This window comes from Balaenoptera physalus (genome assembly GCF_965194825.1).
Source record: "Balaenoptera physalus genome assembly, chromosome: 10".
NCBI lineage: Eukaryota > Metazoa > Chordata > Mammalia > Artiodactyla > Balaenopteridae > Balaenoptera > Balaenoptera physalus.
In genome coordinates, this window is record NC_138889.1 from 14,385,345 (window position 1) to 14,412,066 (window position 26,722).

The window sequence follows — 26,722 nt, forward strand, 5'->3', positions numbered from 1 at the left end:
GCAGGCCTCTCCCTAGGGGTGGAGCTCTCCCTGCACCTGTTCTTGTGTGACCTTGAGCAAGAACCTCCCTCCCTCTGGGCCTTAGTGTCTCATCTGTGAATTCAGGAGATTGGACTAGAGGATCTCGACGGTCTCAGCTCAAGTGTTATTCCAAGTCACTTTCTCCCTAAGTACAAGTCCTACGTTAGAGGACTTGCACACCTCTGGTTCCCTGATTCCACTTTAGAGAGTTTATACGTTTTAAAGTGATCAGTGCTTAGAAAATGCATACTACTTTCCGTAGGGGTCACCTTGCCCACGTTCTTATCTTGCCAGTGAGGACATGAGCTCTAAAGAAGCCTCGAGTCCACCAGCTCGTCGGTGGCAGGGGCAGGACGGAAGCCAGGGATCTTGACTCCCCACCCAGATCTCTTTCCATCTGAATACTCTTCCTTTTGGTCGAATAATTAACAGCATTTTGCAGGACATTCTGCAGCAAATTTCCCAATCCCGTGTCTATTAGCAACTGAGCTGAACAGCAATGTAACCAGGGAACTCCCTGATTCTACACATTCACACACCCAAGGGCAAAACCAGCACGACCTGTCGCACACCTGGGCCCACACACCTCTGAGGGTCCCGTCCTTCACTGTTCTAGGGGCACAAACAAGCACCTGTGCAGGAGGCAGGAGACAGCGGAGTCCAAGCATTCCTAGTCCAAGCAAATTACTTAATCTCTCTGAGCCTCAGTTTCCGCCTCTGTAATCTGAGCATAACAAGAGCTACTCAGAGTTGTGAGTGTTCGGCACATAGTAGGTACTCAGCGAATGTCTATTTCCCCCACCTCACCTCTATTTCCAGTACTGCACCATCAATGCTCCACTAAGATTCTCTTAGTTGGGTGATCCTCAGCAAATGCTGAGTTCCCCTGGCCTCTCAGGGTGCCTATGACTTTTCAGGAATGCAAAGTAAGTACAGCATCGCCCAAACCACACAGAGTTAGTGAGGCAGAGCCACTGGTTGGGCATTCCAAAGCCAAGGGCTGAGCTTTTCTGATTTCCTGATACTCGGTGTGACCTGCCTCTTGGAGACGGCAGTGGGTTGGCTGGGATGGAGCTGCAGTCATCCGGGCTCCTAGAGACTAAAGACCCAGGAACCAGAGGGTGAGAGTCAAGGCTAGGGGTGGCAATGAACAAGGAGAGGAGAGAGTATTTGACGGATCTGGGGAGGGTGGCGGGGAGTCAAGTCCTAATGCACATCTATAACGCTGGCCCTGGGAGCCAGCAAAAGGAAAGCGTTCAGATCAGAGGACAGGCCTGGACAAAGACAGGTAGGGTGGGTACAGTGTGCCAGGGACAAGGAAGAGGCTGGTCCGGCTGGAGTGGAGGGTTGGAGCTGGAGGGCCAGCAGGAGGGAGAGCTAGTGAGCCAGAGTCTAGAAGGTGATAGCTAACCTCAAGCTGGCCTTGCCCCTCCTGGTTATAAAGGGGCCACCGAGGGCTCCCCTGGTGGCACAATGGTTAAGAACCCGCCTGCCAATGCAGGGACACAGGTTCGATCCCTGGTCCGGGAAGATCCCACATGCCGCGGAGCAACTAAGCCTGTGCACCACAACTACTGAGCCTGCGCTCTAGAGCCCACGAGCCACAACTACTGAAGCCCACGTGCCACAACTACTGAAGCCCGCATGCCTATAGCCTGTGTTCTACAAGAGAAGCCACCACAGTGAGAAGCCCGCGCACCGCAATGAAGATCTAATGCAGCCAAAAATAAATAAATAAAACAAATAATTTTTTTAAAAAAAGAGGGGGGAGCCACAGAGAGCCAGCCAGGCCGAGTTGCAGGGATCCAAGCTTGCAGGAACAAAAGCAAAAGCCCAGTGGAGATTCCGGGGGTCTAGAAATCACTTGAGCAAGAAAAGAGGTAACTTACCTTTGCTTGTTAGTTTTATCCATAGCCGTCAGCAGGAAAGTCCATGCAAACGTCCCCACGGCAGCAAGAAAAGGGAGGGCTGGAGACACAGTGTCCCTGCAGGCAGTGGGGGAGATGGGGAGACCCCCGGAGAAGGAAGAGGCAAGAAGGCCAAGGCCCCAGGGCCTGCAAAGGAAGAAGAGGAAGCCCAAGAGGCAGCCAAGAATGAAGCAAGCAACCTGGAGCTCATTGGCTGCAGGCCTGAAACCTCCCAGGGCTTCACAGCCCAGGTGTCCTCTGCACACCTAGCCTGCAGGAGTCCTTGCCCACACGCCCTCTCGCCCCCACTATTCTACATGGTTTATAGAAAGAACATGGAAAATGTAAAAGAAAGGAAAGAAAAAAAAAAAGGGAGGGCTTCCCTGGTGGCGCAGTGGTTAAGAATCCACCTGCCAATGCAGGGGACACGGGTTCGAGCCCTGGTCCGGGAAGACCCCACATGCCACGGAGCAAGTAAGCCCGTGCACCACAACTACTGAGCCTGCGCTCTAGAGCCCGTGAGCCACAACTACTGAGCCCGTCTGCCACAACTACTGAAGCCCACACACCTTGAGCCCGTGCTCCACAGCAAGAGAAGCCACCACAATGAGAAGCCCACGCACCGCAACAAAGAGTAGCCCCTGCTCATCACAACCAGAGAAAAGCCTGCATGCAGCAACAAAGACCCAACACAGCCAAAAATAAAATAAATAAAATGAAAGAAAGAAAGAAAAAGACCAAAAACTGAGAATCAGGAATCTAACAGACCCAGCTCTGAAACCCAGCCTGGTAACTGGTGCCTCAATTACATCTGGAAAATGGGAACAAACACACCTCCCTGACCTTGGGTCCCAGGGCTGTTATGAGGGTCAAATGAGCTGATGAGCTGAGGGGTGTCTGTTCTATTTCTCTCATTGTCCCTTTACCGGTGCCATTCTCCCACCCTAACCTGGCCCCTGGCCTGGCTGACCTTCTCCCCTAGGATCACGTCCATGAAGCAGCCAGTCGCAAGGGCGCCTACGCCAGCAGAGCCAGGGGTGTCGTGGAGGATGGCCATGGGCAACGGCAAAGCCAGAGAGAAACTTCCGGCCCTCCCAGCCTCCCCCTTGCCTCCTTTCCACCACCTACCCACAAACAGGGGCTGTTCTAAGACCCCGGTCTGACTAAGGCACTCCCTGCTTAAAATGGGTTACAACCCAGCCTCCTTAGGCCCATAGTGCTAAGTACCCCCTCCTTTCTGGAATCCCTACCCAACCCTCAACTTCTACCTATTAAAATCTTTTTCAACTCTCTACCTTTAGACTAAATGCCCACCTCTTCCAAGAAGTCCCCCTGCCTGTTATAGCTATTAACATTTACCGTGTTAAAATCAGAATGGAAAGGAATTAAAATATTTTCTTATTAATTTTTTTTTAATTATTCGGCCACACCACACAGCATGTGGAATCTTAGTTCCCCGACCAGGGATTGAACCCACACCCCCTGCACTGGGAGCACAGAATCTTAACCACTGGACCGCCAGGGAAGTCCCTTTTCTTATTAATTTTTAAATAAATTTTTAAATAACAGCAAACCTTTTACATGCTAATATAAATAACATTTAAAAAAAATTTTATTTTTTTTTTTTTAGGCCGTGCCGCATGGCTTGGCTTGCGAGATCTTAGTTCCCTGACCAGGGATCGAACCAGTGCTCTCTGCAGTGGAAGCGTGGAGTCTTAACCACTGGACCACCAGGGAAGTCTTATTTTTTTTTTAAACTACATTTTCCAAAACAAAAAGAACTTAGTAAGAAGGATAACTTTGTTTTACATTTTTGCAAATCTCATTAACGCCTGGCTGGATTCTCACCTCCTTCACATCATGCAGCCTCTGGAAACCACGCTGTTCACTCAAGAACAAGGAAAGAAAGCGAGAAGGACAAATAACACCTATGTGTTATTATAGAAATACTTTTGACCTCTCAAAGCCTCTAAAAGCAGTCCACATCTTAGGACCAAGGAAAGGCTTGTCCCCTAGACAAAAGCAGCCCCGGGCCCTCTAGGGGGTGAAAGGAGAGGATCTTCGTGTTGAGGGGGATCTCCTGAGTGTGAAGAGAGCTGCCTCGGGGGGATCGCAGAATCTGTCTCCTTTGTTTCTTCTCTCCCCACTGGGTTCTTCACTTAGTTCCCCTCTGTCACCAGCCTGCCTTAGGCCCGTGTAGAGTGAAAGACGTGTGTCAGAGAAAACGTGCGCTTTGGATTTACCCAGTCCTGGGTTCAACTCTTGTCTCTGTATCTTGGGGAAGCTGATGTGACCTTGGGAAAGTTACTTAACCTCTTGGAGCCTTAGGCCATCATTTGTAAAATGGCTATGCTCCCTCACAGAGTGATTCAAGGAGAGAAACTGCACGTAGGACCTCTGGCCCAGGGCCTAATACGTAACAGACATTCTGCAAACAGTAGCCAGAAATATTATGCTGCCTCCCCACCTCCTGCCCTGCCCGACTCAGCGTGAGCACGGCTAACACAAAACAGATTAACAATCCCTTTCCCTTCTCCCTGAGGACAGCTGCGCCAGGCTGGGATTTTCCAAGAGAACTTCGCTCGTGGAGAGAGAGAGTCACGGAGTGATGTAGTTTGCAGAGGGCAGGTTTTCTACCCTGCAACAGCAGATGGCACCACCTGCCGGATTCCACAGCCCATCTGAAGGGCCAGCCCTGACCAACCCGTCCAAGGCCTTGGGCACCTTCACCTCCTCCACTGCCCTTTCTCCTACGGGCTGAGGCAGCCAACCCCTCAAGCTCCCCGACTCACATCAGCACAGACACAAGCAGCCCAGAAAGACTTATCTCCTTGTCCCGGGCACCCAGGTTTTTTAGGGGGACTTCCAAAGACCCGGCTTGGCTAATGCCTCAGTCGCCCTGATGGCAAGGAGCGGTGGGCTGCTGGTCTGTCCAGGACCTTTAGGACTCACAGGCCTTGAAGCTGCCAAACCGTCACACCCGGCTTCGAAGGCTCCCTCGTGCCTGCAAAACTGCCCCGCCGTCTCCCTTCCTCCCCAGCACCCCTCAGCCACTCACTCAGCACCTCAGTGCGGTTAGGAGAGGGGGTGGCCAGCTCCCAGGTCACACCCCCGACAGAGCGCCTAGCTTCCTCCACGGGGTGTTCTCAGCCTGCGCCTTTAAGGACTGCCGTTCTGTGCCAGGGTCTCGACCTCGGCATCCTCAGCTGAGTTGGATTAAGGGACCATTTCATGCCACTGCGAATTCCTTCTGGCTGCTGTCCCTTCCCCCACGCAGAGACAGAATAGCCAGTAACTGGAACCAGCCTGGAGCCAGTCTGCCCAGGGCAGCGGGAGAGCTGGTCTAGCCTGGCAGCCCTCGTCCTCGGGGAGCAGAGGCTGCCCCTTTGAGAGGGGGCCTGGGGGCAGGGAGCGGGCCCTCTGGGGTCTTGGGCTGTCGCAGGGACTCGAGAAAGCCATGCAGAGCCTAGAGCCATGAAGGACTGCTCAGACATCATCCTCTGCGTGGAGGCGACAGAGCTGAGCAAGGTAAGGGTCATACAGGACCATTCCCGCAAGACCCAGATGCCCACCTAGGGCTGGCAGTGCCCAGTGAACACACCTGCCGGGCAGTGCTGCCACCGGCCCTCAGCCCTCAAGTCTCTCCCTTCAGACTGAATTCTGCAATCCTGCTTTTGAGCCTGAATCAGGGCCACCTTGCCCCCTACCCAGCCTCCAGGAGGACGCCAGCTGCAGCACCCGAGCTCCCTGGCATGGTAACCATCTCAGGGGGTGAGCTGGGGGTAGGACAGAAAGGCCCAGCGGCTAAGGGCTGTGTGAGAGATGCCCAAGGGAAAGGGCTCTCAAAATCCCACCCCACCTGCCCGCAGGTCGGCGTCCCCGAGGGCTGCAGCCTGACTGCCACTTCTCCTGGCTGTGTGTCCTCCTGCTGGCCAGCCTGCTGCTGCTGCTGCTTGGGCTGCTGGTGGCCATCATCCTGGCCCGTAAGTTCCCAAGGCCTCCATGAGTCTCCCATGCCCTGCAAGAGATCCAGCACCTCTGAATCCCACTCCCTCGTCTTCCCGCCTCCAGAATTGCAGGCTACACCTGCGTCCGGGGCCTCCCATCATCGACTGCCTTCCCAAGGCCTCGCCACCATTGGCTCCAGCCCCACTCCCATCCCCACCACCTCTCAGGCAACTGGGACCCCTAAAGGGCAACCGGAGGCAGGCATGAGCCCCGCACCCCAGTCAGGTGAGTACTAAGGGGCAGATCTTCCTGGAGAAGGGCCCAAGACGGCAGGAGGGAGGGGAGGCCGGGAAGAGGCATCTTGTAAAAACAAGTCTCTCTCCTTTTGACCTCTGAACTCTAACCTCCGTCCCTGCAGCCTGTGGGGGCCTCCTTCCTGGCCCAAAGGGCTTCTTCAGCAGCCCCGACTACCCAGACCCTTACCCACCCAACGCCCACTGCGTGTGGCATATCCAAGTGGCCACAGACCATGCAATACAGCTCAAGATCGAAGCTCTCAGCGTGGAGAGTGTGGCCTCCTGTCTTTTTGATCGCTTGGAAATCTCCCCCGAGCCTGAAGGCCCCCTCCTCAGGTGGGTCCCTCTGCCCCCAGGAGATCCCACCCCTCTCCTGAACCACTGTCTGGAGGGCAGAACCAGGGAACTGCAGTGGGAAATTCTTGACTGGGAGGAAACAGAGAGACTTGGCCTCTGGGCCCAGCTCTGCCACCATCTTGCTATATGACCTTGGGAAGGTCACTTCCCCTCTCTGACCTTGGTTTCCAAATCTGGAAATTGGAGCTCCCACACATCTTTCCCATGGATAAATGCCTCAAGGATGGACGTACAGGAGTCAGGGAGGTCAGAGCTCTGCTGAAAATGAAGGGAACCTTTTGGACACATCGTCCCCAGGACGGGGCTTGAGGAAAGAGGACCGCAGGGCCCAGGCAGGCTCCACTCTGGCTGGCCCTGAGCTCTGAGCCTCCATCACCCCCAATCTGGCTTCTTGCAGAGTGTGTGGGAGGGTGCCTCCCCCCACACTCAATACCAATGCCAGCCACCTCCGCGTGGCCTTCGTCTCTGACAGCAGCGTGGAAGGATCTGGCTTCCATGCCTGGTACCAGGCCGTGGCCCCCGGTCATGGTGAGTGCTTTCCCGCCAGGTCCCCAGCTACCTGTCAACTGTCCGCTTCCCCCCTCTCCAGCCACTCCCAGCCCTGCAAAAGGGGTAGAGATTCTAGGGGTTTCTGAATCCAGATGCCCGCCCCCAGGGAGCTGTGCCCACGATGAGTTCCCCTGCGACCAGCTCGTCTGCCTGCTACCTGACTCGGTGTGCGACGGCTTTGCCAGTTGCGCTGATGGCAGTGACGAGGCCAACTGCAGCACCAAGTTCTCGGGTATGGGCCCGGCCAGCCTCAGGGTGGGTACTGTCCTCAGGCATCTGATCCAGGTTCAGGCTGGCCTCCCCAGGCCTGGCCCAGCTCCAAACCTGCCTGGTCATTCTTCTGGCCCAGAACTTGTCTCCCCACGGGCACGGCCAAAACTCTTCTCTGCCATCCCTGCTGGCCCTACCGGGCGAAGGCACAGACCCTGGCAAACTCATGAGCCCCTCCTCCTCTCTACAGGGTGTGGGGGGGACCTGACTGGGCTCCAGGGCACTTTCTCTGCTCCCAGCTACCCGCAGCAGTACCCTCACCAACAGGTAAGCCGGCGCTCCATAGGGAGGGTGGTGCAGCCCACGTGGGCACACCTGAGCATCCCGGTTAGTGCGATTGAGAACAGCACGGCAGATACTGCCTTGTACCTGGGAAGGTCAGAGATCAAGCAGGCAGGAAGGGAACATTATTAAGTGCTTACTAGGTATCCATGTTCCCATGCTGGGTAAGCTTATCTCTGAGACCAGATAAGTTAAAGGCCCTTCCGCCACCACCGATGATGAGAGCAGTGTGGGCAGGGCCCACCCACTCCCTACCCTGCCTGCAGCAGGGGGAAGCCCATCTGGAGCTCAGCCTGGAGGCCCCGATTGGGACAGAAGAAGGAACCCATAAATTACTCCACCTGTGCCCTCCCCCAGCTTTGCACCTGGCACATCTCGGTGCCCGCTGGGCATGGCATTGAACTGCTGTTCCACAACTTCAGCCTGGAAGCTCAGGACGAGTGCAAGTTTGACTACGTGGAAGTGTATGAGACCCGCAACTCAGGGGCCCTCAGCCTCCTGGGCAGGTATTGGCAGAGCCAGTGGGAGGAGCTGAGGATAAACCCCACCCTCCAGAGTCTGACGTCAAGGCTTTCTACAAATCCGCCCACGCACGCACTAGCTTCATTGTCTTCTCCTGCGCCAGGCTGGAGGTCTCCTCACTGTCACCCTAAAAAAGGCTTGTCCTTCCTCACCTTCGTACCTGTCCCTCTCACCTTTGCTCCTTACATCACCTCCTCCAGGAGGCTCTCCCCGTCCCAGTTCTCCTACCTGCCCGGTCTATTTATAGCTTCCCCCAGAACCCTCCCTGATTTTCCCCAGGTTGAAGGGGCTCAAGTGCAAGCAGTTTGTTTCGTTTGTTTAGTACTTTGTCTCCTGAACGTGTGTGTCTTCCTCACCAGTCCCATGAGTCAGTGACTATGCCTCCCATCCCCTCTGGCATCGCCCAGAGCACCCAGCTCCGTGCCACGTCTGCGGGAGGCCTCGGTGCACGCTCGATCAGCCGGGGGGGCCCCATGCCAGGACTGCTGTCTGCTTTGGGCAGGTTCTGTGGAGCAGAGCCGCCCCCGCGCCTCATCTCCTCACACCACCAGCTGGCTGTGCTCTTTAGGACAGACCATGGCATCAGCATCGGGGGCTTCTCGGCCACCTACCGGGCCCTCAATGCCACAGAGAGTAGGTAGCCCTGGGCGAGTGGGTGTGGGCAGCAGAGGCGCCTCCAGGAGAACAGGGAAGGGCTCTGGACCCTGGTCAGGGCACTGTGAAGGAAGTGGGGGTACAGGCATGTCCCAGGGCACTGCCATGCTCCCTGTGCCTGCAGACCCCTGTGGGCCCGGAGAGTTCTCCTGCCGGGATGGAGGGTGTACGAATCTGCAGTGGATGTGTGGCATGTGGAGAGACTGCGCAGAGAGCAGCGATGACAACTGCAGCAGCCCCTTGCTCCCACCCCCCGGTGAGGAGCCTGCCCCAGGGCACCGCAGGCGGGGCTGGCAGGCCTGAGCGGGCTGGGTGCCCATCCCTAGAAACCCACTGGCACGCGTCGTAACAGCTATCCCTATCTTCCCTGATGGGGTGGGGGGCCCACTAGCCTGACTCTGGACCACTCCACCAAATACTGGAGGGATTCTCCCCCAGGGGTGGCAAGGGTACTTAGTGTCACCCCCGAGGGAAATGGGAATCTGGGAGTTGATGGTTGAGGCTTCAACAGCCCGTCCGGCCTTGTCACACAGAGAGGCCCTCTCCAGGGCCCACCTCGGAGATGGGGGGAGAGTGGGGGAGCTCCTTCCAGATGCCCTGGTCCTGCCAATGTTGGTGCCCCTAGCTCCCTGAGATCGTAGAGGTGCCTGCATGATGCCCAGGGCTGGCGAATGATGCTTGGAGTAGGCTCTCAAGGAAAACAGGAATCCTTGACATGGATAAAGCATCTCTCTGTGTTATCTCCTTCGATTCTCCCCGTCTGACCCATAGGGAGCGCTTAGGTGACTTGTCCCGGGTCACACAGCCAGTGAGTATTCCCCAGAGTGACCCTCCCCTCCCACCCCTGCAGAGCTGGCCTGTGAGCCTGTCCAGGTGGAGATGTGCATCGGTCTGAGCTACAACACCACGGCCTTCCCTAACATCTGGGTGGGCATGGCCACCCAGGAGGAGGTGGTGGAGGTCCTCAGAGGTTACAAGGTGCTCCAGGGAGAGATAAGGAGGAACCCCCAGGAAGGGGAGGGAACTGGGGGAGCAGGGTGCCTGAGGGCTGGTCTCCTCCTTCCACAGAGCCTGACAAGCCTGCCCTGCTACCAGAATTTCCGGAGGCTCCTTTGCGGGCTACTTGTGCCCCACTGCACCCCGCTAGGCAGTGTCCTTCCCCCTTGCCGCTCTGTCTGCCAGGAGGCAGAGCGCCAGTGCCAGTCTGGCCTGGCACTACTGGGCACCCCCTGGCCCTTTAACTGCAACAGGCTGCCTGAGGCAGCTGGCCTGGAGGCTTGTGCCCAGCCCTGACCCTGAGGCGGGCCCCTGCCCTCTGCTGCCCATCCTCCTTTGCCTATCAGGGTGGGCAGGCAGGGGAGCAAAGGAAAGGGGCCAGCATGGGACTCTGCCCATCCCCTCTGGGTCCTCCCAGGGAGGGGAAGAGGAGTCCTCAGCGGGGCTAACGGGACCCTCCCACCCTGCCAGATCCTTCCCTATCCTTTCATTTGCCCCAGCTGCTGCAAACAGCAGGCCTGACTCCACACTGTACCAGTGATAATCTAGATTGCTTCCCACCCAAGCCTCTGACCCCAATTTCCTACCTTCTACCTTCCTCATCTCCATCTGCTTTTTCAGGCTCTCTACGACCCGCTTTCTGACTTTTTCATTTATTCAAAAAAAAAGGTATCCAGTGCCTAGTCATGTGGCAGGCCCTATTCTGAGCCCTGGGGATCCAGTTGTCTACTGCTTCTAGAACCTTCCACCCTCGGTTCTCGGCTTCTATTTCTTCTGGACTAGAGTGTTGTCATTGATCTCCGTCGTGGCACCATCTCTCCTTCCAGCTCCTTGGAGCTGTAGATGCCCTGAGCGTCTGTTTCTCATGGTTCTGCCTCTCTGTGCCCGCCTCAAATCTCTCCCTCCTTTCTCCACCAAACTTTGGCCGGCCGCCGGGCGACACCACGAGTTATTTCCCTGCTATTTCCCGGCCCGGGCTCTTGGCCCCCGAACAACTGGTTTCCTCTTGGAGTCTGGGAGGAGCAGAGCAGAGCCGGCAAGGAACGAACCGGGACCAGGGGGACGCTGAGGGCAGGGGGCGCCTGGCTAGAGAGAAGCGCAGGGAAGGAAGGTAGCAAGCAGGGGTCAACTGGAGGGTCCGGAGTAGCGAGAACCCCGAAGGAGGCCGCAGAGAGAGCGAGCAGCCCCGGGAGCCGGGAGGGGGGTGAGTCTGGTCGCGAGGGGGGGGGGGGGCGGGGAAATGGGGATGGGGGAGGGGACTGTGGGAAAGTCTGGGCGCCGGCCCCGGGTGGTGGTGGGGGGAGGGCCGGCCTCTCCTTCCCCCTGCGCGGTGCTCTCGGGGTTCTTGGGTCTAGGGACGCCCCCTTCTTCGTCCCCTCGCGGCCACTCAGCCTCATTCAGGGACATGGCAGTGGGGTGGGGACCGAGCCGGCTGCGCCGGGGCGGGGACCGAGGCAGGTCCCAGGATTCTGGGTCCCGACTGCTGTCCTGCCCAGCCCACAGACGACGAGAGGCCCGCGGCGCCCGGACTCCGCGTGCCTGCGCCATGAGGCCGCTCCTCGCTCTGCTGCTCCTGGGCTTGGCGGCCGGCTCGCCCCCGCTGGACGACAACAAGATCCCCAGCCTGTGCCCGGGGCACCCCGGCCTTCCCGGCACGCCGGGCCACCATGGCAGCCAGGGCCTGCCCGGCCGCGACGGCCGCGACGGCCGCGACGGCGCGCCCGGGGCTCCGGGAGAGAAAGGCGAGGGCGGGAGGCCGGGTAAGAAGCGCCTCCGCTGGGAGGCGGGTAAGAGTGCGGCCCCGCTCCTGCTCCCGGGGGCCCGGGGCTCGGGGTTGCCGCTAGGGGGTGCCGCTCCCGTCCCCGTCCGACCCGGCCGGAGCCGGGAGAGGAGAGAGTGACTCAGCTGCGGGAGCCAGAACCCCTGGGACCCTCAGATCTGCCCCAAGCCCTGCAGGAAGCGTGGAGGGGGTCCTGGGGCGCAGGGCGGCCCCGGCCGGGAAGGGGCGGCTGGGAGGCTGAGGGAGGATGCTGGAGGCCCGCGGCGGGCGCGCCCTAACTGCTCCGCTTTCCCCCCACCCCCACCCCCGCAGGCCTCCCGGGGCCGCGTGGGGAGCCCGGGCCGCGAGGAGAAGCAGGCCCCGTGGGGGCGGCCGGGCCAGCAGGCGAGTGCTCGGTGCCTCCGCGCTCCGCCTTCAGCGCCAAGCGCTCAGAGAGCCGGGTGCCCCCGCCGTCGGACGCGCCCCTACCCTTCGACCGCGTGCTGGTGAATGAGCAGGGACATTACGACGCCGTCACCGGCAAGTTCACCTGCCAGGTGCCCGGGGTCTACTACTTCGCCGTCCACGCCACCGTCTACCGGGCTAGCCTGCAGTTCGATCTGGTCAAGAATGGAGAGTCCATCGCCTCTTTCTTCCAGTTCTTCGGGGGGTGGCCCAAGCCAGCCTCGCTCTCCGGGGGCGCCATGGTGAGGCTGGAGCCCAAAGACCAGGTGTGGGTACAGGTGGGCGTGGGTGATTATATTGGCATCTACGCCAGCATCAAGACAGACAGCACCTTCTCTGGATTTCTAGTGTATTCTGACTGGCACAACTCCCCTGTCTTCGCTTGATGCCCACTGGAAAGTGAGCGCATGCTCACTCGAAGGGCGGGAGGGCGTGACACTGACAGCCGCGTCATCCAGGAGGGCGGGCCCCCCTGGAATGTTGTGAATGACCGCGGAGGTGGGGTGGGGGCCTCTCCATCCTGCTGCCGGCAGGGGATGGGGACAGAGGCTGAGATCAGGGCTGGCAGCACGGGGCAGTGGCTGGATTTCTGCCCTAGACCAAAGGAGTGCTGGCAGGCAGCGTGCTGGCGGTGTGCTGGCAGGTGTGAGTCCCCGCAGTTGCTCTGGTCCAGGACCCCAAGGTGGGGTGCGCCCTTCCTTGTCCTCTGCTCCTCTGGGTCCTCCCTCATCCCTCCTGCTCCTGGGCCCTTTTCTCAGAGATCATTCAATAAATCTTACAACAACAACAATAAAAAACCCCTCTTACTGGCTTCAGCCTTTCTTTACTGGTGGGGATGCCCTGATTCTGAGAACGGGGGGAGAGGGAGGAGGGTGTTGGGGAGGGTACTCAGGCAGAAGGGAGGGCTCTTAGGCTGGAGGGAGCTATGGGCCAGGAGATACAGGAAGCAGGCCCAGGGGAAGGAGAGGCCGCTCCACAGACCTGCTGCGTAAGCAGTGGAGGTTGTGAACAGGAGCCCCCTGCTGAGGAGGGTGCCCTGGTGTCAGACTTTGGCCACCCACAAGGAGGAGCCCTTTTTCTAACTCAAAGATGTCATATGAACTGGGTGGAACTTCACCACACACATCCCTGCCCTGACCAACAGAAGGGAAGCCAGGATTTTCATTCACGGCTGCTCTGGCTACTTGCCTGGTCTCTAGATGACTGGAAAGCTATTTCTCTGTCCCCCATGCCAGGGGAGTGGAGTGTCCCTGGGTGTCTAGAGATGTCATTTTGGAGGTGGCCACGAGGGGGCACCCCAGTTCCAGAATGCAGCAATGACCCTAGGTAGCTGAGCTCCTGACTGCTAGGGTGGCTATGGGGAGGAAGGGTATTGAGCTCTGCCAGTGGGATTCCAGATGGGGGTAGAGGAAAAGGGGGTCATTGGCTCCCAGCTCAGGAAGTTTATCTTCTCTAATAAAATGTTTATCCTCACATTAAACAGAGACTGGAAGGAACCAAGCCTCCCCTTGCCCAGCTCCCTCTCCAGGATTGGGGGAAGGGGAAAAAAGAGCCCTTCCTCAGGCCTCCCGACTCCAAGGTGGATGTGCGCAACACTCAGTCACTGAGCCGGGCCATACCACTCAGTCTGAGGCTAGCCGCAAAGCCCCTCCGAGGCGCCTCTCCTTGCCCCACCCCCGACCCGACCCGATGACTAGCAAACCGGGCCTGGCCCGCCCACATCAGCTCAGGCTGTCAACCCAAGAGAAAGTGGAGGGGCCTCTCCTCGGAGTTTCTTCCCATCTACCGCTTTCCCCTCCCCCGCCCCCTTCCAGAAGGCTGTCCCTGGCATCATGCTCCTAGATTTAACATACAATTATGGGGTAGTGTCCCCCCCTCTCTTGCAGGTCATGTGAGGATGGATATGACCAATGGGGACTGGACCCAGTGAGTTAGAGACAGGCCTCCCAGCTGTCCACCACGAGGCCCCACAGCCATACTCCAGCCCATCACAACGCCACCCTATGCCAAGAGACACAACGACAAGCACCAACTCCTCCAGGGATCTGAGGGTAGGTTGGACTCCAGGCAGCAGGAACCCCAAGTTCCCTCCTGGGAAGAGCGGCACCAGAGGAAAAGCTGGGAGGGCTGACCCAAAGGGGGAGCAAGTTCACACTCCTCTCTCCTAGGGCTAATTCTGCAAAGACAGAAAAGATAAGGAGAGCTTTACCAAAAGCTGTGCACGTGAGAGGGCACAAATCACACAAGGTGAAAGCGAAGCCAGCCACACCTGGCAGGGGCTCTCCCCAAGGCACCCTATCTTATCTCTCTGCCAGGTCCCCCACCAACCACACTTGTGACTCCGGCAGGACTGAAGGACCCTGCTGCAGCATCCGTCACCCTAACCGACGGCTCGCCCTTGCAAGGATGCACACAGAGGCCGTCAGAGCTGTAACAGAACTTCATTCATTGGATCCTGGGCCAGACAGACCCCTCAGGGAGATGCATGACTCTCGGCCCTGGCCCCTTCTGTATTTGGACCCTAGTGAAATGTGCACAGTCTGCCCTCCCCGATGCCAGGGAGAGACGAACAGAAGGGGAACGCCATTTCACTCTGCGATGTGGGGAGTGAAAGGGATAGGAGTAGAAATCTGGCTATCCCCCCTGCGGTTCCCAGTGGTGCTGGGGTGTCAGAGGGCACATGGTCCCAAAGCCAGGTGCAAACACACACACACCTGGGGGTTAATTCTTATTCCAGCTGTTGGCTCAGGTCAGAAGGGAGCCTCATAAGATCATGACTGGTAGAAGTAGCTCTAAGGGCACCTGAGAGATACTACCGCCAAAGCCTGCCAGAGCACAGGGGCTCCAGCTGAAAGCAAATGTTCAAGATCATTCCAAGGCCCTTGAGTTGCCAAAACACCCAAATGACACTGATGTGTGTGGCTGCAGAAGCGGGGGAGGCAGTGGGAAGGGAGCAGGGAGAGAACCTGCAAATCCCCAACAGAACAACCAGAAGCGGAGAGGGGGAGCCCCAGGCGCGGGCACCTGGGTGGGCCGGGGCAAGCTGGAGGGGAGTCCACAGAGAAGTCTCAGGGCCTCACAGAGTGACACACTCACTACCCTCGGCATCACAGGCACCCACTGGGTAAGGATAAGCTGTTACCCTGCCCCCAGCCAAGCCACAGTCTTCCAGAGTTTCCCATCTCCATGTCCTGGACGTATGGCTTCGAGGCTCGGCAGGATGGCCACAGGGGCAGGAGGGGCTTCAGGCTGGGACCCAGAGATCAGGTGTGAATGCTGTCCTAGCGCAGGTGGCTGTGTTGAGCGTGGAGGGGTGGGCAGGCGGGGAGGGAGTCTTCAGAGGTAGACGTTGAGGGTCTGCAGGATGCCCCGGCGGCACAGCGGGCAGTTGCGGTGGTGGACGGGGTGGCGCATCAGGATCTCAGTGCAGGCCTGGCAGAGGCACAGGTGCCGACAGGGCAGAAGCAGCACTGTCTTGCTCTGGTCCTGGCAGATGACGCACTTCTTCCGCTCCTCTTGCTCCTTCAGCAATTTCCATGGGTCTTGCCCAGCTACAGACTCCTCCACATTGAGCCTCTCTCGGCCCCGGGCAGCTGTCACTCTGGCCATCCTGACCTCCTCTTCTTCTGCCTCTGATCTGGGCCCAGCTTCAGGAAGAGCGTCCTGTCGCCAGGTCCTGGCTGAGGGCACCCTCCTAGGGTCACCCTGGGGGGCCCCGGGGGCCCCTCCCCGGTTAGGCCAGCTCGCCAGCTGCAGGCTACGGCTCCAGACTCGGCGCCAGGCCTCCAAGCCCAGTGCTAGGCGAGAGAGCCGCACAACATCCTCTCTGAGCCGGTGGTAGGACGGCCGGGCATGGAGCTGACTGAGCGCCCGGGTGGCCAGCCTCAGGGTGAGGTCCGGGTGCAACAGAGTCACTGTCACTGCCAGCACGCAAGCCAGCAGCACCAGGCCAGTGAGATTGACAAGCACAAAGCTGGCCAGGAGGCGGGCAGCGGAGGCCAAGAGCTCCAGTACCAGTTGGCAGGGAGTCCAGAGGAGGATGGACATGGCCACAGCACTGCTGGAAATGTGGGCTAGGAAAGCAGCCACTACATCCGTCATCCTCCACAGCGGTCCCATCACTGCATCCCACAGGGCCAGCACCAGGGAGAAGAGGTTCTGGGTGCCAATGAGGCAGATGTTGACCAGGCTATTGATCACATAGGCCACCAGGCTCATGGTGATGGCACAGATGTCACAGACCTGGCGCAGCAAAGCATGGCCATTGGAGACCATACTGAGGACACCCCGGTGCAGGATCTCCCGGCTCCTAAGCGCCCCGTGGGAGGCCAGGTGCCCCAGGAGCTTTAAGCTCTCCAAGCCAGAGCAGCAGCTGTATAGTACGGTACACAAGGCCTGAAAGCCCCCAAAGGTGAAGGGAACCACGGCTTCGATGAAGGCCAGCAGTGACAGCAAGACTCCACGGCCCAAGTGCAGAAGACTAGTCAGTACCGTATGTGGCAGGTTGTAGATGAAGGCCAGGAGCCAGGCCAGGGAAGCCAGGAGGGAGGACACCAGCAGGAAGTTGAGGTCCAACACCAAGGTCAGCACATCCAGCAACAGGCCCACCCCATTCACTACCAGGTACACAGCCTCCATGACAGGGCTATGGGGGTTCTGGCTCCCGGTTGAGGCGGGTGTCAGGGCTGTCAATATTTGGGGGAAGGAGGAGGTCGGGGATTAATTTGGAAGGGAAGTGAGCAGTCTCCAATACAGGGAGAATCTAAGGAAGAAGTGGGTTAGAAGGAAGTGGAGTCTCAGGGGAGGGAAAGGGGGCCAGATGCCGGTCCAGGAGTCCCGGTTTTGAAGGCGGGCTCTTTGGGAGGAAAGAGCCCAAACATCTCTAAAGTGGAGGTGATCCCGGGCTGGAGGAGAAACCTCAGCTTTGGAGGCCTGGTGGTGGCATACCACGGCCGGGCAATGGGTCAGACCGAGAGGAGACCGGGAACGGAAGGGATCGGGCCAGGCCGGGGCCGGGTGGGGGCGGCGCAGGCTGGGCGCGGGCTCGCGGTCCAGCTACGCAGGTGCCTCTGTCCCCGCCCGGCCCCCGTCCTCTGGGCTCGCGGCGCTTTGCGCCCAAGGGAGCAGCGGGGAAGGGAACGAGCCTCAGCAAACCCCAAGCGCGGCCTCTACTCCGCTGGGCGCCGCCATCTTGTGTGCTACAGGGTGAGGCAAAAGGCGTGACAAGGAGGGAGGGACGACGAACTCTGACCAATCGGTGAGGCCCAACCGCAGGAAACATCGAGCACTCATTGGTCCGTTTGAACGGCGCCCAAACATATTTAGTACTTTAAGGGGGGGGGGGGAACAGATTGAAATCCCCGCCCCCTTGAGGCGGGGATTGGTCAATTGAAGGGCAGAGGTGAACTTGCCCCCTAGCCCCGCCCCCTAAAGGAGCAGGACTTTGGACTGGGATAATGTGGGCGCTGTTCTTTCACTTGGCCTCCAGCCTTGATTTTTTTAGGTGCGGGTTGGCGGTCACTGCCTCTGAGCTGGGCTCTAAGATTGCACCGCCTCCGCAGCCTCAGACTCGGTCGTTCGTCCTCCTCCATTCATCCATTTATTCTATAGTTTATTGAGCCTGCTACAAATGCAAATGAGGATTTGTATTTGTACAAATGAGGATACAAAAAAATGTTTAAGACGTGCCTGCTCACAAGTAGTTCAAGGGGAAACAGATTGTGATAGGGGATTCCCAAGGTGCTATTTCCAAACTGCTTCCTCAAGCTCTATCACGTTTTCTCATCATCCTCAGGAGATTACCTCATTGTCAGTGAGAAAAGGAGGTCACATGCCGGAAATAGCTCACCCTCCTAGCCCCGGCCCTATTAATTTGTTTACTTGACACTCTAGTTAGATATCTGCCTGGGCACCCTTAGTAGACTCCTCAAAAATTTACCCTTTTCTTTAATATTCAAATAATATTCAAAATATCTAAGATCCTATCCCAAGTACATTGAGCAGCCTGGTGTTCTCTACTAAGGCCAAGGATCCTTGGAGGTCTTATCCTTCCCCTGACCTCCATTGCTTTAATTTCCTGCTTGCATTTGTCGACTGAAAAAAAAAAAAAGCAAAACATGAGAGTCGTGAGTTAAGATTTATTTGGAGTGAAATGAGGACTATAGCCCAGGAGAGAGTCTCTCAGATAGTTCTGAGGAACTACTCTGAAGAGGTAAGGGGGGAGGTGAATATATGTGTAATTTGGGTAAGGGGGGCATACGTGCAATTCAGCGCACATTTTGGCAGAAGGTTGCTGCTGGTCACAAGGAGCAGATGTCTCCGTTAATGATTGAAGTGCTTTTCTAGATATGAGAAGATGCAAGAATTTGGGCTCGTAGAATCTTCTCCTGAAAATAACTATCTGAAGGCCTGTTCTGCCAGTTTTTCCCAGAGCACAGAGTGCCTCATTCCTGATCTCTGCCCTGAACTCCTTTCAGGGGATGTTGAAGGTCAGTGTCTATGGTGGCTAGTGACAGTTTTTAGTTAGCACATTGAATTCTTCATCTCCACTCTGGCCTGGACTGCTGAAAGTGTCTGTCTCTGTCACCCCACCCTGAATACTGCCTGAATCCTTTCTTCCCCAAAGCACCACTAATGCATACGAAGGTGAGGGATGCAGCACACCTTTACTGAAACGGGGCTCCCAGTAGGGGTTACACCATAGTGCAGGGCAAGGACTGCAATTTCTAAAACTCCACTGGGTTTTCCCCAGCCTCTCTCTCACATCTGTCAGGCCCCAACTTAATGTTTTCTCTGAGACATATTTTCCCTTTGTCTTCCTCTTCCTTTTGAGATTTCCCCTCCCTTTCTCTAGCCATCAGACTCCAACTTCCCATTGTTATTTTATATTACAGAACAGTCTATTTCTATCCCCAACCCCATCTATGCTTTAGCCACAAAATGCTAATTTCTCTAAACAAAGGAGAATAATATAAAGGTTTGTTTAACCTCCTGCCCAGATCACAGTCTGTTGTGGTTATTGTTGCTGGGGTTTTTATTTTGCATTTTTCCCCTAATTTCAAATCTTGGAGAAAATGCCCACCTCCTCTTCAAGATACTTGAACCCACCACGCATAACTTGTCCTCTTCAGAAACCTTACCTGTCCAGTGAACACTATTATGTTCTTAACTTACCGTTCTGCAGCACTTGACATCAGTGACCACTTCCTCCACCCTTGGCCTCTGGACCTTACCCTCTCCTGTATTCTTTCTGTCTCCATCATGGCCCCCTCTCCTCTCTACACGATGATTCCCAAATCTGTGTCTTCAGCCTGAATCTCTCTTGTAAAGTTCAGGTTCCACCTGCTTCCTGGACAGCTGCTGGATATCCCACTGGTGCTTCAAACTCAATGTGTCCAAAATCAAACTCAGCAAATTTGCTGTGCCTGCACTGTGTGTAATTAACCAGCCAGCTTTCCAGGCCGAGAAAGACCTTGAAGTTGGCAGGATCCTCTAAGACAGTATTTCCATTAGTCTGGGACCAAGGCCTCCCCTTTGAGTGATCTGAGACACACTTAGCCAAAACCAGCTTAGTTTAGCTTAAACAAGCCAAAACCTTTGACTCTGCGGGCGTTCTAGTTGTGGGGAGGCAGAGGTTACCTGTGGCCAAAATTCTTGTGACAAATGAATTACTGCAAGATGCTATCCATTCTTAAGCTAGAAATATAAGAAAGTACCATGTTACCACAAGGCAAAAGAAGTGCTCGGATGACCCCCCCCTTAGAGAAGCCAAGGCGCTGCCCAGTGCTGAGAGGTTGCTAACACTCCCCTTGAGGTGATCATTGTGGTTGGGTTTGGTTTGGACTCAAGCAGGATCTCTACTGACTTGATAATGTTTCTTTCTCCTCTAGGACTGCGTTTCAGATAACAACTGGTTCAAACCGACTGCTGCCAAAGCAGGGGTCATCCTCTATTTGGAGGCTGGAAGACTGGAGAGTGTTGGTCGAAAGAACTAACACCAACTGACTTCAGGGAGGAAGTTCAAATTGTTTACTAGTGTGAGTTGAAGTGGTTGAGAAGAAAATACGCCAGATCTGGAGAAAACTTAATGCCTGGAGGCGCTATCCCTGCAGAATTGTGTCACGGAAGATGATAGTGGTATGACCTAAAACTCTCAGGCATCTGGCCCAGGGGCCTCCCGGAAAAACAGCTGGTTTCTGCTGTTGTGCTAAGTGCAGGGCTTTTGTGTTGCTAGGTGAGAGATGCTAGCTGGGACAACAGAGGGGGTTTTTGGAGGTTGTTCAGGCTCGAGGATTAAGAGATGGGGTAAAACCGGAAAGAATGTCTAATTCAGGAGTTTTGTTTTGTGGTATTGTGTGTACTATAACCCTCGCCTTCATCTCCCCATCAAGCATTCAGTAAAATCCATATTACTGCCATGGTCTTAGAGTTGGATTTTTTCCTTTTTGATTTAATTTGGCTTTTTAATCATGCAAATCATTTACAGGGTCCCAAAGTCAACACTATATAAAAAGGTACATTCCTAAAAGGTTTGCTTTTGGGCTTCCCTGGTGGCGCAGTGGTTAAGAATCCGCCTGCCAATGCAGGGGATACGGGTTCAAGCCCTGGTCCGGGAAGATCCCACATGCTGCAGAGCAACTAAGCCCGTGCGCCACAACTACGGAGCCTGAGCTCTGGAGCCTGCGATCCACAACTACTGAAGCCCGCATGCCACAGCTACTGAAGCCCGCGCACCTAGAGCCCATGCTCCGCAACAAGAGAAGCCACCGCAATGAGAAGCCCGCCCACCGCAATGAAGAGTAGCCCCCACTCGCCGCAACTAGAGAAAGCCCGCGCACAGCAACGATGACACAACGCAGCCAAAAAAAAAAAACTAAAAAGTTTGCTTTTATCCTTCCCCCTCCACCCTGTTCCCTCCCAGTACACCCCTAGCCCCACAAATCACAAACATACCAAAAAATATTTTCCTCTTTCAATCAGGATCCGAGGCTTGGCACCGGTATAGGAGAACCCATAACCCTAAACATCAGCTCTGGTAATAACGCTGTTCCGGTCCAGGGAATCACTTCACGTCTCATAATCTGTGTCCTGGAAACATGAGGTGACTGTCCAAAATGCCACAAAGACCTGTGGTTTGTACCAGGGAGGATTTGAGGCATTGAAGCACTTAGGGAAGAAAAGAAATACATTAATTAACTAGTCAAATCCTCTTGCTTTTCTTCCTGTTCCAGTTTGTGGTTCCAGAAGTACTCAGAAATTAAAGCAGTATTTGCCATAGTGGCAGAGGAACATTTGTAATATTAATTCATATTTTTAAAAATCTGTCTATATGTGAGTCTGGATGAAACACGTGTGCGTATTTAATTGGTTTTAGCCCTGTTCTGACTTGAGGGAAGGACTGGAAAAAAGCAACTTACAATTTTAGGCATTGATTTAAAAGGATGTTGAGGCTTCCCTGGTGGCGCAGTGGTTGAGAATCTGCCTGCCAATGCAAGGGACACGGGTTCGAGCCCTGGTCTGGGAGGATCCCACATGCCGCGGAGCGACTGGGCCCGTGAGCCACAACTACTGAGCCTGCGCGTCTGGAGCCTGTGCTCCGCAACAAGAGAGGCCGCGATAGTGAGAGGCCCGCGCACCGCGATGAAGAGTGGCCCCCGCTTGCCGCAACTAGAGAAAGCCCTAGCACAGAAACGAAGACCCAGCATAGCAATCAATTAATCAATAAAATAAATAAATCTTTAAGAAAAAAAAAAAAAAAAGGATGTTGAGAGCAAGTTCATGATAACGGGACTGACATGGTTTAGTAAAAATAAAGGTGAACAAGGTCATTTTTTTAACGAAAACTCCAGAAGCGTTTTTTGCGCCATATGCCCTGTATGGCACATAGTTGAACTTGTTACTAGACCTTACCTTGACTGTGATCATGATGGCTTTCTTTGAAATGTTAAAAAGATTATATACAATATTTTCTGGATCTACCCAAAGTTGAAACATCTTAGGAAGATACATATCACATTTGACCTTCCAACCGTTCTGGGAAGCATGATGAGAATTCTAGCTACATGCTGTTAAAACAAGTAGATATAATTAACACATGATGCTAAAAGAACTTGAAGAGTTAAGCAAAACAACAGAAGATTCTCAAATAAAGAGTAAATCATGGTCACAAGTAGAAAATGAAATTATTCTTGCATATGCGCTACCCACAGATATTTGAGATGGACTGTTGCTTACTATTAATAATATTGGCAAAAGTTTAACAAATCTAAATCTAAGCTTGACTATTTTAGTTTCTTTGTTTTTTTTACAATTGATGAGCCAATATTGATACATTATTACTACTAACTGAAGTCCATAGTTTACATTAGGGTGCACTTTTGGTGTTGTACATCCTATGGGTTTTGACAGATGTATAATGCCGTGTATCTACCATTACAGTATCATACAGAATATTTTCATTGCCCTAAAAATCCCCCGTTCTCCACCTATTCATCCCTTTTCTCCTTCACCCCCCGCCCCAACTCCTGGCCATCACTGATCTTTTTACTATCTCCATCGGTTTGCCTTTTCCAGAATGTCATATCATTGGAATCATGCAGTACATAGCCTTTTCAAATTAGCTTCTTTCACTTAGCAATATGTATTTAGGGTTCCTCCATGTCTTTTTGTGACTTGATAGCTCACTTTTTTTTTTTTTTTTTGCATATGCTCTTTCTTTTTTCCCCATTTAACATCTTTATTGGAGTATAATTGCTTTACAATGGTGTGTTCGTTTCTGCTATATAACAAAATGAATCAGTTATAAATATACATATATCCCCATATCTCCTCCCTCTTGCATCTCCCTCCCTCTCACCTCCCCCATCCCACCCCTCTAGGTGTCACAAAGCACCGAGCTGATCTCCCTGTGCTATGCGGCTGCTTCCCACTAGCTATCTATTTTACATTTGGTAGTGTATATATGTCCATGCCACTCTCTCACTTTGTCCCAGCTTCCCCTTCCCCCTCCCCGTATCCTCAAGTCCATTCTCTAGTAGGTCTGCGTCTTTATTCCCGTCTTGCCCCTAGGTTCTTCATGACCTTTTTTTTTTTCTTAGATTCCAATATATGTGTTAGCATACGGTATTTGTTTTTCTCTTTCTGACTTACTTCACTCTGTATGACAGACTCTAGGTCCATCCACCTCACTACAAATAACTCAATTTCTTTTCTTTTTATGGCTAGATAGCTCACTTTTTTCTAATCCCTGAATAATATTCCATTGTATGGATTACCTTCCAGTTTGTTTATCCATTCCCCTATTGAAGGACATGACGCGGTTGCCTCCAAGTTTTGACAATTAAGAATAAATCTGCTATAAACATCCGTGTGCAGGTTTTTATGTAGACCTAAGTTTTCAACTCATTTGGGTAAATACCAAGGAGCATGATTACTGGATCGTATGATAAGGGTATGTTTCACTTTATAAGAAATTTCCAAACTATTTTCCAAAGTGGCTGTACCATTTTGCACTCCCACCAGTAATGAATGAGAGTTCCTGTTGCGCCACATCCTCTCCAGCACTTGGTGTTGTCAGTGTTTTTGGACTTTAGCTATTCTAATAGGTGTGCCGTAGCATCTCCTTGTTGTTGGTGGGTTTTTTAAAATATTTATTTATTTATTTGGTTGTGCCAGGTCTTAGTTGTGGCCGGCAGGCTCCTTACTTGTGGCAGGTGTGCTCCTTAGTTGCAGCTCGCTGGCTCCTTAGTTGCGGCACGTGGGCTCCTTAGTTGTGGCATGCAAACTCTTAGTTGCAGCATGCATGTGGTATCTAGTTCCCTGACTTGGGATCAAACCCAGGCCCCCTGCATTGGGAGCCTGGAGTCTTAACCACTGTGCCACCAGGGAAGTCCCTCTCCTTGTTTTATTTTGCAATTCCCCAATGACAAATGACGCTGACATCTTTGGATATTTGCCATCTCTACATCTTCTTTGGTGAGGTGTCTGTTGAGGTCTTTAGCCCATTTTTTTAATTGGGTTTTTTGGTTTTCTTATTGTTGAGTTTTAAGAGCCCTATATAAATATATTTGGGGATTACCAGTTATTTATCAGATATGTGTTTTACAAATATTTTCTCCCAGTCTGTGGCTTGTCTTTTCAGTCTCAACAATGTCTTTCACAGAACTTAAGTTTTTAATTTTAATGAATCCCAATTTAACAATTTTTTCTTTCACAGAGTATGCCAAAAATTCACTGCCAAACCCAAGATCACTTAGATTTTATCCTGTTATCTAGAAGTTTTATAGTCTTGCATTGAACTTTTAGGTCTATGAGACTGTTAATTTTTGTGAAACATGTAAGATCTGTGACTTTTGCATGTCCAGTAGTTGTTTTATTTTCAAAAGGATTAAATACTTTCTTTTAAATTTCAAAATATTATCTAAAGCTAAAGAGGCTGCATTCTAATAAACTATAAGGAAATGAAGCTTGACAGTACACTCTGTTGGCAAGGCTCTGGAGAAACAGGCACTCTCATACATTGCTGGTAGGAAAGTAAAATGTTCACGCCGGTGGAGAGGAGTTTGGCAATATCTACACAAACATTATTACAAACCTGCCGTAATCAACACAGTGTGGTACTGGCATAAAGACAGACATTCATGGACTTCCCTGGTGGTCCAGTGGTTAAGACTCCACGCTTCCACTGCAGGGGGCGTGGGTTCAATCCCTGGCCCGGGAACTAAGATCCCGCAGGCCTCGTGGCACAAGAACAACAACAAACAACAATAAAAAATAGACGTTCATATAGACCAATGAATGGAATAGAGAGCCAGAAATAAACTCTCACATATATAGTCAAATGATCTTCAACAAAGGTGCCAAGACCCCTCAATGGGGAAAGGACAGTCTCTTCAACAAATGGTGTTGGGAAAACTGGATAGCTACATGCAAAAGCATGAATTTAGACACTTAGCTTACACTATATAAACAAGGGAACTCTACTCAATACTCTGTAATGGGCTATATGGAAAAGAACCTAAAAAAGAGTGGATACATCTATATGTACAACTGATTCACTTTGCTGTACCCCTGAAACTAACACAACATTGTAAATCAACTATACTCCAATAAAAAAATTTTTTAAATGAAACAAAGACCTAAACATAAAACCCTCAAACTTTAAAATTCCCAGAAGAAAACATAGAGGGAAAGCTTCATGACATTGGACTTGGCAATGATTTCTTGGATATTACACCAAAACGATAAGCACCAAAAGAAAAAATAGACAAATGGGACTACACCAAACTTGGAGGCTTTTGTGCATCAAGGAACACAATCAACAGAGTAGGGAGGACAACCTACAGAGCTGGCGAAAGTATTTGCAGATCGTGTATCTAATGAAGGTTGGTGTCTGGAATGTGGAAAGAGCTCCTACCACTCTACAACAGGAAATCAAATAGCTTGATTGGGGATGGGCAGAAGATCTGAATGGACATTTCTCCAAGGACAATGTGCATTTGGCCAGCAGGCATATGAGGGGATGCTAGGCACTTCTGGTTCTGACAGAGGTGCTGGTAAAGGATGCCACCTGTGACCAATGGGATGGCTGCTATCAAGGAAACAGAAAATAGCAGGTGTCCCCAAGGACATAGAGAGGATAAGCCCTTGTGCACTGTTGGTGGGATTGTGGAGTGGGACAGCTGCTATATAAAACGGTATGGCGGGTCCTCAAAAAACTAAAAATAGAACTACCATATGAGTTAGCAATCCCACTTCTGGGTATATATCCAAGAGAATTGAAAGCAGGGTCTTAAAAAGATATTTCCACACCCATGTTCATAGCAGCACTATCCACAATAGCCAAGAGGTGGAAGCAAGCCAAGTGTCCACTGACAGATAAATGAATAAACACAATGTGGTCTATTCATACAATGGAATATCATTCACCCGTAAAAGTGGTTGAAATTCCGACACATGCCTCATGCTAAGTGAGAAAAGCCAGTCACAAAAAGGTGAATACTATACAATTCCACTTATATGAGGTATCTAAAGTAGTCAGATTCATAGAAACAGAAAGTAGAATGGTGGTTTCTGGGGGTCGGGGGGAAGGGGAAAAGAGGAGTTTTTATTTAATGGGCATAGAGCTTCAGTTTTGCAAGACAGAAAGGTTCTGCACATCTGTTTCACGATAATGTGAATATACTTACCACTACTGCACTGTATGCTTAAAAAGGGTGGAAAAGTTAAATTTTACTTTATGCGTTTTTTACCACAATTAACATAACAAAAAAACCTACATATGCATTTACCTTTTGACCCAGATATCCACTTCTAGGACTTTACTGTTAAGACACTTTCAACAAAATGAAAATCTATTGTAGCATTATTTATAATTGCAAAATATTGAAAATTATCTAAAAGTCTGAACAGGAGATTGGTTGACAAAACTCTGGTAGGTAAATCCAGTGGAGTACAATGCAGTTGGTAAAAAAAAAAAAAAAGGAATAAGGAAGAACTATTTTAATATAGGGTAATTTCCAGTTTACACTTTTTTTGTTGTGGTTATAAATTTATTTATTTTATTTATTTATTTTTGGCTGCGTTGGGTCTTTGTTGCTGTGCGAGGGCTTTCTCTAGTTGCAGTGAACAGGGGCTACTCTTTGTTGCGATGCGCGGGCTTCTCTTTGCAGTGGCTTCTCTTGTTGCAGAGCACGGGC

The 26,722-nt window shown here is 52.9% G+C and overlaps 3 protein-coding genes and 1 long non-coding RNA gene across 4 annotated transcripts in view; 2 read left to right on the forward strand and 2 right to left on the reverse strand.

The window, feature by feature from the left end:
* Positions 1 to 25,981, reverse strand: part of LOC309668208 — a 154,748-nt gene extending 128,767 nt beyond the window's left edge. Inside the window, exon 1 of the long non-coding RNA XR_014268123.1 lies at positions 24,190 to 25,981. This is a non-coding gene — a long non-coding RNA (uncharacterized lncRNA). The remainder of the gene's footprint in view (positions 1 to 24,189) is intronic.
* Positions 4,436 to 12,032, forward strand: MFRP (membrane frizzled-related protein). The gene is made up of 14 exons (XM_082477707.1): positions 4,436 to 5,456; positions 5,581 to 5,683; positions 5,798 to 5,911; positions 6,000 to 6,161; positions 6,295 to 6,508; positions 6,927 to 7,057; positions 7,185 to 7,310; positions 7,539 to 7,615; positions 7,988 to 8,136; positions 8,655 to 8,785; positions 8,931 to 9,062; positions 9,657 to 9,784; positions 9,875 to 11,006; positions 11,895 to 12,032. The coding sequence occupies exons 1-13, from the start codon at positions 5,403 to 5,405 to the stop codon at positions 10,097 to 10,099; spliced, it is 1,746 nt and encodes a 581-aa protein (XP_082333833.1). The 5' UTR covers positions 4,436 to 5,402; the 3' UTR covers positions 10,100 to 11,006; positions 11,895 to 12,032.
* Positions 11,074 to 12,823, forward strand: C1QTNF5 (C1q and TNF related 5). Its single transcript, XM_082477709.1, has 2 exons — positions 11,074 to 11,562; positions 11,895 to 12,823. Exons 1-2 carry the CDS (start codon positions 11,208 to 11,210, stop codon positions 12,410 to 12,412), a joined length of 873 nt encoding a protein of 290 aa, XP_082333835.1. The 5' UTR covers positions 11,074 to 11,207; the 3' UTR covers positions 12,413 to 12,823.
* On the reverse strand, positions 14,452 to 17,251 carry RNF26 (ring finger protein 26). Its single transcript, XM_082477708.1, has one exon. It carries the CDS (start codon positions 16,662 to 16,664, stop codon positions 15,363 to 15,365), a length of 1,302 nt encoding a protein of 433 aa, XP_082333834.1. The 5' UTR covers positions 16,665 to 17,251; the 3' UTR covers positions 14,452 to 15,362.
* Positions 25,982 to 26,722: the final 741 nt, after the last annotated feature.